Raw genomic sequence first — 12,525 nt, 5'->3', positions numbered from 1 at the left:
TAGTTGGATATGAGGTAGATATAGATCGATCTGCTATATAGGATTGATGTGCAGTATTTGGATTTTGTACCTTTATGATAAACAACAGTTTATTGTCAATAAACAAGAATAGATACTTTTTATATCCGCAACTTTGTATCTGTAACCTTCCTGGTCACGTGACCCCTGAATGCTACAAATAAGAAGGTGACTGCTGTCCATGCAGCTATCTGTCTCCGCTGTGTTCTCCTCCTTATCTCCCTGCAGGGAGGAGATCCGGCCTCCCCTCCCCCTCCCTGAGATTGGATTATAATGCAGCAATCGCAGAGGATTATAGTGCCCAGAATTCCATGCATTGTGCCTGGCAGTGAATGGCTCTGCCCTGCTGCTGCCTCCTCCATCCATAGGGCAGGTGATCCCTCCTCCTCCATCCATAGGGCAGGTGCTCCCTCCTCCTCCATCCATAGGGCAGGTGCTCCCTCCTCCTGCTGCTCCGGAGCTGTCAGCGTCTTCTGCTCACCATGGGGGAGATCCCTAATCTGGTCAAGATCGCCGTCTCCCTGAAGATCCAGCCTAATGACGGCCCGGTGTATTTTAAGGTGGACGGACAGAGATTTGGCCAGAACCGAACCATCAAATTATTAACTGGAGCCAAATACAAAATCGAGGTGGTCCTGAAGCCCGGAGCAGTGCGAGCCAAGTAAGTGCCCCGGGCTGTGCTGCAGCAGCTGCAGGGTTAATCCTCATTCCTGTTCTTGTTGTTGCTGTTTCTCCTTCCTTCCTCCTGAGCTGTCATCAGCAAAATATACAAACAGCACATTCCTGTCTGCCAGGGATTACTGCATGGCATATTTATGGGTGATACATTGATGGCATCCTCCTTTGCATGCATGGAGGCCTATGGCAATGTCTGGTCAGGGTGCCTAAAGGTGGAGAAATGGTCAGATACGAGATTGGCATGTGCAGAAGAGAAAGTCTGAGTTATGATTCTGATGGGGAGTCAATATCAGTAAGACCTGGTATTGATTAGAGAGTCATGATATATGATGGGCCTTTATAGGATTCTATAGGGGTGATATTCATTACTACCATAGAGATGGGTATGCATCAGATTTAATGGGCATTTGGACTTTGAGATGGTTCTGTAGAGGTCATCAGGGTGCATGGATGACATCCTCCTTTGCATGCATTGAGGCCTATTCGGATTGCATGGGGTCATTATCAGTATAGGCCCTTTTACATGGGTCACAGATGCTCGACAGGTTGTTCCAGTGATAATTGCGCCTGTGCTTTTACACAGGAACGAGCATCGCTCAGCGAATGGAGGTGGAGCGGCCCGGAAATCGTTCCAGCCCTCCCGCCTCCATTCACAATAAACAGGCCGTTGTTTGTAAATGAACAACTGCCTGTTTACACGGCGCAATCCGACGTTCAGTTTTATCCCCGCATAAACTGAACGAGGAACGAGAAGCGAACAAATTCTCAATCGTCGTTCAGCCGGGGCGTGCCTTTACACTGAGCGATCATCATTCAGATTCCCATTGGATGTGGATGATTTATCGGCCCTTGTAAAAGGACCCTTAAAACCTGTCATTGATCAGGACAGTCGTACTACTGCATGTAATGGGCCTATATATGATTCTATAGGGGTGGCATTCATTACTACCTAAGGAATGGTTATGCATCAGATTAAGGCTGTATTCACACAGGCAAGTACGATGTATGTCCAAGAAAATCGGATCACACTCTATTTAACTGCCAGTTTTCTGCAATGGCAATGTGTTTTGGCATGAAAAACACATCACATCTATATATATATATATATATATATATATATATATATATATATATATATATACTGTGTTTCCCTGAAAATAAGACAGTGTCTTATATTAATTTTTGTTCAAAAAGGTTTAACTTTTTTACATGTATAGCTGCCTGGACACTATTTAAATTGACTTTTTAAATTAACTGTTAGCAGGGCTTAATTTTGGAGTAGGGCTTATATTTCAAGCATCCTCAAAAAGCCTGAAAAATCATTTTGCATCCTCAAAAATTCTGGAAAATCATGCTATGTCTTATTTTCAGGGTATGTCTTATTTTCAGGGAAACAGGGTATACATATATATATATATATATATATATATATATACGGTTTTGAAAAAAATGGCATGGGCTTCCAATGGTTAAAATGATAAAAATTGCATTACACTCTCATCACAGATCACATGGCATGCAAGTGCGATACAATATTTTTTTTACCTCCCACAGGAAAAACAGGCGATTCTTCAACGAGAATCGCCCAAATAGGACATGAACTGGTGAATAAACAGATAGAAACCAATGGGTTCTTTTCACATTCGAGTTCCATCCATATCGCCGTCGGGCTGAACTTCTTCGTGAAGCGGACAGAAATAAAGCGTATTGTATAAATGATTTCCTCACATGTGTGATCTTATAATCGGATGAACAGTCCGAGCGGAAAAAAAGCAGCATGTTCTATTATGTTGCGATTTTTCAGACGACAATTGCCCATTCAGGTCTATGGGTGTGATAAAAAACGGATCGCGCTAGTTTGATGCGAATGTATCTGTTTCTTTTCCACATAAACAGAACCTTTACGGAAGCTTCACAAGGGCGTGCACGTTTTTGCGCATGCCTCAGCGCAACGTATTTTACTCCCTAAGGCCGGTTTCACGCGGCCGAGAAACTCCCACGAGATTTGTGTGTTGCGAGACTCATAAATGTAGCGTGAATATGAACCCCATTCTTTTAAACGGAGTCATATCCTGCGTGTCCTATTTTGCGTGTTCTTTAGAACGCATCGCACGTTGCATTTAATGGAGACAGTAAAACACATCGCACGAAAAGTGGGAAACACTTGCTGATCCCCCGATGCAGCAGAAAAATGTCTAGCAGCAGCGTGAAAACGCACACCGGCGAGCACGATATCCGGCGAACTTTCCTAGCCCAATATCACGCTCGCCCATGCGTAGGTCGCCTGATCAAGACTTTTTGGGTGCGCGACACATTTTACTGTACTTTTTGTGTGTGCAAAGAATCGTTTGCTCACTGGCACATCCGTTGACATAATTAAGTAGCCTAATTAGTTCCAGGTGTGTTTTTTTTCCCACTGGAATTATGCAGTTTTTCACGCATCTGTTTGCATATTGCATCGCGGATTGGCTCATCCCCCTTCTATGGCCCCCTGCACACGGGCGGAAATTCTGCAGCGGGATTTCCCGCAGAATTTCCGCGCCTGCATAGGATTGCATTACAAAACGCAATCCTATGCAGACGGCCGCAATTTGTCCGTGTGAAAATACACGCGGAAAATAAATCGCGGCATGCGCTATTTCTGCAATATCACTCCCGGCGCCCCGGCTCTGCTCTGCGCATGCGACGGCACGTCACGGAACCGGAGCCGTGCGAGAAGGTGAGACCCGCACTGCTCCCTGCAGGGGCGCGGGTCGGGTCCCACTGCAAGATTTCTCACAGAGGATCCGACCCAGCCATCTGCAGGCGGCCATTGGGGTACCTTTTCAAATGCGCTGTGGAGCATGTAGTGTTTTTTCGTGCAACCGAAATGCATGTGTGCAATATGGAAATGTGAAAATCACAGAAGTGTTAAAAAAAATTTCAGGTGAAAATCGCATAATCGTTGTGCAATCGGGGCGTGCCTTTACACTGGATGATAATCGTTCAGGTTTTCGCTGGATGCAGAACGATTTATCGGCCCATGTAAAGCACTTGTTGCGCATCTGTGCCCAACAGATTGTCCCATTTAAAGGGCCCTTGGAGTCAGTTTCTGCCTTGCATCCAGATTCCCCGCTGCATTTTCTTCCCCTATGGCACCCAGTATCCATCCGGCACACATGCCTCCCTAGCTGCGCCTATTGACAGGTAGTAGGGTTTTGAGGGTCATTTCTAACAGGCAGCATAATCTGCACAGATGTTTTAGGGATTTTTAGATCTGCAGACAGAAATTCATGGCAGACGGGACGGATATTGTGATGTAGCACAGCAGGCGTGAGTCAACCAGGTCACCCGCCGTATATTGCAGCCCCGGATGAGGCAGCTGTGTGAACGGGCACTCCATTTCATCACTATTATGGCATATTAGACACTAGATGTTACAGCTGCAGTGTTTTTATAGTATATGACATACTTTGATTCTTAGATGACATTTGTGCAGCCGCAGTGATGTGATGATGATCGTTGTGCTGCTTCCACATTGATCATTCCCAGGATGTTGCTGGAAGGACTTTTGTGTTCTTTCCAGGAAAATACACATTAATCTTTGTTTGTTGCTCTCTTAGAAAGAAGTTAATTCTAGATATGAATTGTGGATCTTTCTGGGGTTTCTGGAAAGTATTTCATTGTTCTAAATGACACATTTTGTTACATTTTGTTACATTCTTCTGTATCATCGACACTTTTTCATTTCCCCCTGAACACTTTTTTGTCCTAAGTTTTTTGCTGATTAATTTTTAATACACCTTAAAGGGACCCAGTCATAAAGCTTCTACAATGCGATCCACGATAAACCTCTAACAGCGCTGCTAAGGAGATTTCCTTATCGCTCATTAGTTTCGCAGTCCGTGCCGCGGTACCTTTCTAATCTGCTTTTGAAGTTTTCCTGCGCTGTATTAAAATGAGTTCAGCCTTCCCTTACTTAATGAGACTTCTGCGGCGTACTGCGCATGCGCCTTGTGGATTGTTCCTCCACAGTCATCTGACCTCGGGTGTAAAGATCCTAAAGGCGCATGCGCAGTACGCCGCTGACGTTACGGCTACTAAGGGGGGTCTGACACGGATGGAATCCGTGATTGGCATCCGCATGGAGGATCTGCAGCACAATGGGGGCATTGAAAGGTGTGAACTTTCATTTTTTTCCTTTACACTCACGGATACGAATTGCGTATTCCGGGAGCAGAGGAAAAATTGCAGCGTGATCTATTTTGCCGTGGACAGCCTCCGTTGAAGTCAATGGAGGACATCTCATCCGCTACCCATACACAATTAACATTGCACATGGGCTGCAGGTACCCACGTGATCGCTTAGTGACGGCGCGGGAAATACAAATATTAAGAAAAGAACACTTGTACAGCGCATGACCGACGGCGAGCCGCCGATGTCATCCGCAATACAGATAATTCAGGGACGCAGGGTCGCGGGCCGGGCTCACTGACGGAATCCGCTGCAGGCCTCCTACATGCAGAATCCGCTCTGCCTGTGTGAAGCCAGGCTAAAGGAGAGCTGAGGAGTGCAGGAGCAACAGATGCCTGACAGGCTGTCCAAGCGAAAAACGGATCATACTCATGTAGCGCTTGAGTAGCGCTTGAGAACCAATCAGAGCCATTGCTTCCTGGAGGCAGGATTTATAGATCCCATATCCCAGGAAGTGATCTTCTGTGGGCGGCCGAGTACTGCAGGAACCGCATTGGAGCTCCGGAGAGCAGTGCTTTGAAGGGACCTGGACCGAGCCTGCTAGGTAATGTATTTCCTGTTTTGTGTGTGTGTAATGCAGCTAGGGCTTATTTTCCAGGCAGGACTTATATTTTTCCACACTCCCAAAAAATCTGAGTAGGGCTTATTTTCAGGGTAGGTCTTATTTTCAGAGAAACTGGGTATCAATTGGAGTGTCAGAAATTGCCAAGTACAAATGCTTGTCAATCTCAGGTACTGGTATTGAAATGAATGGAGCAGTGACACGTATGCGCATCCTCCACTCCATGCAGGGACCTTTAGGACTTCTGCTGTCATGTTTGGCGAGGGTCCCAACAGTTGGATCCCCATTGATCATATAGTTATTCCCTAATCACAAGATAACTTTATAACTTGGCACAACCCATTAAACTATTTCCGCCTTTACAGAACCCAACAACTACCTGGCTGTGCAGGGAAACATTAGAAGGAGAAGCAGGGCTATACCGCTATTGCATACCCATAATTCTCAGCATTGTTGGTGGCACATGTGGCACCCCCACAGATATTGATAGGGATGCAGCACTAGTGGACTGCTGTGACCTGTTCTGAGAATTACCTGTATAGTAGTGCTCCCGACTAAAACAGTATGCAATAAGTTCTTAAGCTCCCTCTAGTGGTGGCTACATGCACAACAAAGATGGACACTCCCTTTAAATAAAAGATTCTAAAGGTATTACAATATTTTCCATTTTGACTTGTCATTTGCTATCCGGTCTAAGTAGATGAGTAGTATTGAGCGAACCAAAACAGTAGAACCATGTTTTGGGTTGAATTTTGCGAAACATTTGATTTAGCTTAAACCCGAACCATGTGTGGTTCAGCTTGGCCAAACTTACTAAAATTCTTCTTCTTTTTCCTTCATTTAAAAAGGAGGAAATATAATGTTTTTTTCTTTTTGTTTTCCCCTTTTCCCTCTTCTTTTACTTCTATTTCTTTAAGTATGGCTGTTTCAGACTAGTGGATGCTATATATATTAGGGTCAGTGGGGTCCCACCTGTCACCAGGCTGAAGACCTAATGGGTTGTGAAGTCTAGCATTGATTCTGCACAGTTGCTGGGAGCCATATGCTAAGAATGTACAGCAGGATTATTATAAAGCAGTCCTATTATGTTATGCATTGTGCACCAGGGCCCAAGTATTTGCTAGACACCAAGGGTCCCCAAAGGAAAGGAAGGAACAGTCAAACCAGCACCGGGCCAGTCTGTTACAGAACACTATCCAATATCCGTCAGTAATCTAAATGTATTTAATGTAGGAACATGGCCGACCTTAGCTACGTTCAACCTGTGTGATTGCACAGGGCTAAGACCACCAGCTTGTAGGGAATGGGGGGGGGGGGGGGGGAACACCAGGCAGATTTAGGCTCTGGGTGATAACACCTTTTAGATCCGCCTGGCTGGGTGATCTTCTTCCTTCACATACCACCATCTTTTGAAGCTACATGTATCATTCTCCTCTTGCTACTGTACTTCTATACTGAGGTTGGTTCTGTCACTGTATTTATGTGCTGAGCTAGGTTTGTGCTGTATTTATGTTATGAGCTTGGTTCTGGTACTGTATTTATATTACAAGTTCGGTTCTGATGCTGTATTTATATTGTAAACTTGGTTCCGGTGCTTTATTTATGTTGTGAGCTTGGTTCTGGGGCTATATTTATGTTACTAGATTGACCCGATGTTCGATATGCGAACATAAAATGTTTCAAAAGTGGTGGTTGTGAAGTTCTAAATCTGCTTGGTTGGGTGATTATTTAGAGGGTCACTTTGTATTTGGAACAGATATCTAATATAAAAAAGCCTACAGGTCTCTCTCTATTTGTCTGTCTCTCCCTGTCTTTCTCTCTGTCTGTCTCTTTCTCTCTGTTTGTCTGTCTCTGTCAGTTTTTTTCTTTCTGTCTGTTTGTCTGTCTCTCTCTGTCTGTTTATCTCTCTCTTTCTGTCTTGGTATCACTCTGTCTCTCTTTCATTCTTTTTCTGTCCCTCTTTGTCTGTCTCTTGCTCTCTCTCTCTATCGCTTTATGTCTCTCTATCACTTTCTCTGGGTCTCTCTATCGCTCTCTCTCTGTCTCTCTACGCTCTCTCTGTGTTTCTGTGTCTCTCTATCACTCTCTCTGTCTCTTTATCAGTCTCTCTGTTTGTCTCTCTATCACTCTCCCTCTGTATGTTTCTCTATTGCTCTCTTTCTGTCTGTTTCTCTATTGCTCTCTCTATCTGTCTCTCTATCGCTCTCTGTCTGTCTTTCTATCACTGCCTCTCTGCTGCTCTCTCTCTGTCTGTCTCACTCTCTCTCTCTCTTTTTGTCTATCGCTGTCTCTCTAACGCTTTCTCTCTGTTTCTATCACAATCTTTCTCTCACTGTCTCTCTCTATCCCTCTCTCTCTGTCTCTCTATTGCTCTCTATCACTCTCTGTCTGTCTCTGTATCGCTCTTGGTTGGGCAGTGTATGGTGCAGCTTAGCAGTATATGCTGTGTTGCTTAGAAATGCTTCACTCATTCCAGCGTATGCCTGAAGCACAGCAGTGCCGCCCATAGACTTAACATTGTAACCTTCACCCCGCCTGACAGTCCCTGAATGTATTACACCCACATTTGATGTTGAATTTCTGGCAGTGGTGACCGTCTGTGTCATCTAATGACATCAACATCATACACCAAAGTTACAGCAAAGGGGTCAAAGTGCAGTGCAAGAAAATGCATGCAGGCTTATTTATATTAGATACGCTTGGATCTAATTCTGTATTTATGTTATGAGCTTGGTTCTGGTACTGTATTTATATTACAAGCTTGGTTCTAATGTTGTATTTATATTATGAACTTGATTCTGGTGCTTTATTTATGGTATGAACTTAGTTCTGAGGCTGTATTTATGTTATACAGTTGGATCTAATGCTATATTTATATTATGAGCTTGGTTCCGGTGCTTTATTTATGTTGTGAGCTTGGTTCTGGTACTGTATTTATGTACTGACCTTGGTTCTCGTACTGTATTTAGTCATTGAATTGTTTTGGTGTGGGTATGCTGCAGGATATATTATTTTTTTCATATAGCGGGAGCACAAAACGTTCCACGCAGGGTCCCATCTAACCTACATCTGGCACTACATAGGAATGTTTGTTTCCACCATACATGCAGATGTTTTGCTCTGATTGGAGCGTTCTTCTCCCATGTAACTATTTATTGACCAATTATCTGACTTCTCTTTCAGGACTCTGAATTTAGGAGGAATAATTATTCCCCTAGAAGAGAAATCCAGAGACCCTCAGATGGCTGCTTACACTGCCTTCTACGATACGGAGGGAGTGACACACACCAAAAGTGGAGAGAGGCAGCCGCTGCAAGTCATCATCCAGGTACGGAACCTCGAAAGTGACACTTTTTATGATTTTAAATGGATTTTTTACCGCATTTTATTTGTCCCACAAGAATGGGAGAGACTTACTGATGAAAAACTCATTAGTTTTCTGCCGCAAATTACAAAGCTGTCTTACATGGTTGGCACCACATTTATCATGTTTGTAGAGGCTTTCGGACACTTTTTACAATTCATACGACAAAGCAATTTTTGGCGTACACTGAGCCAACAAATAGGTGGTATAAAGTCAGACTAGACAGTCTGAAGATATGTGAGATTTATGATTTAGCAGAGCCACTGGCCTAAATCTGGCACATTTTAAGCTAAATGCGAACACGCTTTTTTAACAGTCCCATTATTTTTGTTTATAGTAGTTGTGCCAGGGGCGTAACTATAGAGGATGCAGGGGATGCGGTTGCACCCGGGCCCAGGAGCCTTAGGGGGCCCATAAGGCCTCTCTTCTCCATATAGGGAGCCCAGTACTATGAATAAAGCATTATAGTTGGGGGGCCCGTTACAGGTTTTGCATTGGGGCCCAGGAGCTTCAAGTTATGCCTCTGAGTTGTGCTATGATCGCCAACTCTTGGCTGGAGAGCGGGGACTTGGGATTCTTTGTTTTTAGTAATTGGCTGATCATAAAGAAAAAGAAGGGATTGTAGTTGAACATGCTGCACCATGGTGGCTCAGTGGTTAGCACTTACAGCACTGAGGTCCTGGCTAAAAATCCAACCAAGGGCAACATCTGCATGGAGTTTACATATCCATGTTACTGTGGATTTTTTCCATGCCTCTGCTTTGCTCCCACACTCCAAAAACATACTAAGACCTCCTTCCCACGAACGGATTTACGCCGCGTAAATCCGCGGCAAAAATCCGCTGCGTTGCCCCCTGCTATTAGGTTCTATTGAACCTAATAGATCCATGCACACGATGCGTAATTCCACCGCGGAATTACGCACCGTGAAATCTCACGTTCTCACCCGCAGCATGTTCTATTTGCTGCGGGTGTACGCGCTGATGGCTTCCATTGCAGTCAATGGAAGCCGTCCGTTCACGCTATCTCCCGCTGCAACCAGCGGAAGATAGCGTGAAAAAACGCTTCCCCGCCTACCGCCGCGCGTCATATGACGCAGCCGGCGCGTCATATGACGCGGCCGGCGCGTCACGTGACACGGCCGGCCGCGTCATGTGACGCGGTGGGCGTGTCACATGACGCGACGGCGGTGGGCGGGGAAGCGTCTTCACGCTATCTTCCGCTGGTAAGTATGGGGTCTCTGGGGGGCGCCGTGACGGGCTTCACTGCGGAATATTACGCGGCGGAGCCAGTCACGCTCGTGGGAAGGAGGCCTAAAAGGTGAATTTAGATTGTGAACCCCACTTATATTGAAAGTAATGGCAATCTCTGCACGATGCTACGGAATATTTATGTGCTATATAAATGAAAAAAATCAAATAAAACATCCCTTTTAATGAACAGAACAATCAGAAGTAAACTTATTGGTGCTTTTTAGCACTGTGGCGATACTTTGAATCAGAATTTCTTTTCTTTGGTGGTTTGATGTTGATTACTGTCATTGGAGGATCCTCGGGGGAGGGGCTTAGTAATTGTTTATCTTATCTAATCATATATATTCTTGGTACTGTGTTTCCCCGAAAATAAGGCCCGGTCTTATATACATTTTTGCCTCAAAAGAGGCACTAGGTCTTATTTTTGGGGGGTGTCTTATTATACTTACCTAGCAGCCGCGGTCCGTGTCCTCCCACTGGTCTCCATAGCTCCATGCAGTGCAAGAAGAACCAATCACAGCCATCACATTGTGCAGGTGGGATTTATTAATTGGCGTTTGTCTCTGCATCTCTGGTGGCGATAGCGATGTCTGCTGTGGAGTGAGGAGAAGCCGCCGCCAGTGATGCAGAGACTCTGCTGAGACGAACGCCGCTCAGCCAATTAAAAAATCCTGTATCCACAATTCGATGGCAGTTGGTTGGTTCTTAAAGCGCTGCTCAGCCAATTAATTTGGCACTTGGTGAACCAATCACAGCTATCGCATTGTTTCATCAAGTGCTGCATTGATTGGCTGGCAGCGCTCGAGAACCAATCAGAGCCATCACTTCTTGGAGGCGGGATTTATGAATCCCAGAACCAGGAAGTGGTCTTCTGTTAGCAGCTGAGGACTGCAAGCAAGCGCGCCGGGGCACCGGAGACTAGTGGGAGGACATGGACCTCGGCTGCTAGCTAATGCATTGTTTTTTGTTTTATTTTAAATGTAATTCATCTTATATTTCAAGCCCCCCAAAAATCCAGAAAAATCAGGGTAGGGCTTATTTTCAGGGGAAACACGGTAGTAATGTAGGAAGCAGAAAATAAGCAGTGGTTCTCAGTCTGAATAGATACTATATGTACATTATAGGTGACAGGGGCGTAACTATAGGGGATGCAGGGGATGCGGTTGCACCCGGGCCCAGGAGCCTTAGGGGGCCCATAAGGCCTTTCTTCTCCATATAGGGAGCCCAGTACTATGAATAAAGCATTATAGTTGGGGGCCCTGTTACAGGTTTTGCATTGGGGCCCAGGAGCTTCAAGTTACGCCTCTGATAGGTGGTATTGCTGTGCACTGTGTTGGGAGAAATACTTTCTTAAAGGGAACCTGTCAGCACTTTTTACACATTAATCTCCTAAACGATTTAAACACTGCTGATATGTGTATTTCAAAAGATATCCTGATGACTTTTATTATTCCTGCTCTGCATGCAAATATTGAGTGATCGGTCCAGTGGGCGGGCCCGGACCAATTGTGGAGGGCTGGGCGGGCTGTTTGTGGAATCCTGCGTCACTCCCCAACACCGCCCCTCTCTCTGTAAGTGACATGGAGACATTCTCCACATGATCAGAGCCATGCTCCAAGTCCTGCGTTATGTACCGTGACCTCCGAGACCAGCGCATGCGCAGTACATCTGTCCCTGCTGTGGGAAGATTCATTGAAGTCTATGTACAATGTGCATACTATACCATCCTCTAGTATATTAATATGCAGATCCGTATACAACCATGCAGATATTTACTTGACTTTTAAAGGGTAAAGACTATTTACTGTGTAAAGAAACTTTTGTGTGTCACCGGGCAAGAATTTAGGTGTGAGAAAGTAATAACACTTAAACCGCTGAAGATATGTACCGAGAAATGGTTGAGAGAAGTGTTAAAAAGTGTTAAAAACCTGTGCTTATGATATCCGTAAAGGGGAAAATCCATTCAAAAGCATCTTTTGCTGTAGATGTCTAAGTGTAGAAGTGAGAAAGTCTCGTTGAAGTCTTGGACCACTACTGATTTCCAGAATGAAAATGTTCATTAGAAGGCTCAATCCCCTTTGATACTGCTCAGAGCTTTGTGTTACTGTGGCCCCTTCAAACAGCTGATCAGTGGGCTTCCAAGAGTCAGTACACCACCAATCATGATATTGGTATTCGGATCATTACAGGGAATTTGTAATCAATTATAGGCACCATAAACTAAGTCCATGGGCTTATAAGATGGAGTCGAAGAGTCCAGGGATGGCTTTTTAAGCTTACCTAACTTCCCTTTTTGCTGCTGTCATCTCTTGAATTTGGTGCTTGGTCCGTAGGAAGGGGTCAACAGAGGTGGAGGTTGGGTATGTCCCTATCCACCAGAGGACCTCTGCAGCAGACGATGGGCTGGTATGGTGGG

The 12,525-nt window shown here is 44.9% G+C and overlaps 1 protein-coding gene across 1 annotated transcript in view; it reads left to right on the top strand.

The window, feature by feature from the left end:
- The first annotated feature begins 349 nt into the window (after nt 1–349).
- The window catches only part of CNRIP1 (cannabinoid receptor interacting protein 1), a 28,296-nt gene continuing 16,120 nt past the window's right edge, over nt 350–12,525 (top strand). Inside the window, exons 1-3 of the mRNA XM_066595467.1 lie at nt 350–391; nt 422–679; nt 8,676–8,820. Of these exons, the coding sequence (XP_066451564.1) occupies nt 501–679; nt 8,676–8,820 (324 nt within the window). The 5' untranslated portion in view covers nt 350–391; nt 422–500. The remainder of the gene's footprint in view (nt 392–421; nt 680–8,675; nt 8,821–12,525) is intronic.

Source organism: Eleutherodactylus coqui, chromosome 3 (assembly GCF_035609145.1).
Source record: "Eleutherodactylus coqui strain aEleCoq1 chromosome 3, aEleCoq1.hap1, whole genome shotgun sequence".
Taxonomy (NCBI): Eukaryota; Metazoa; Chordata; class Amphibia; order Anura; family Eleutherodactylidae; genus Eleutherodactylus; species Eleutherodactylus coqui.
The sequence above is the reverse complement of the archived record's forward strand: the minus strand, read 5'-3'. Positions and strand labels throughout refer to the sequence as shown.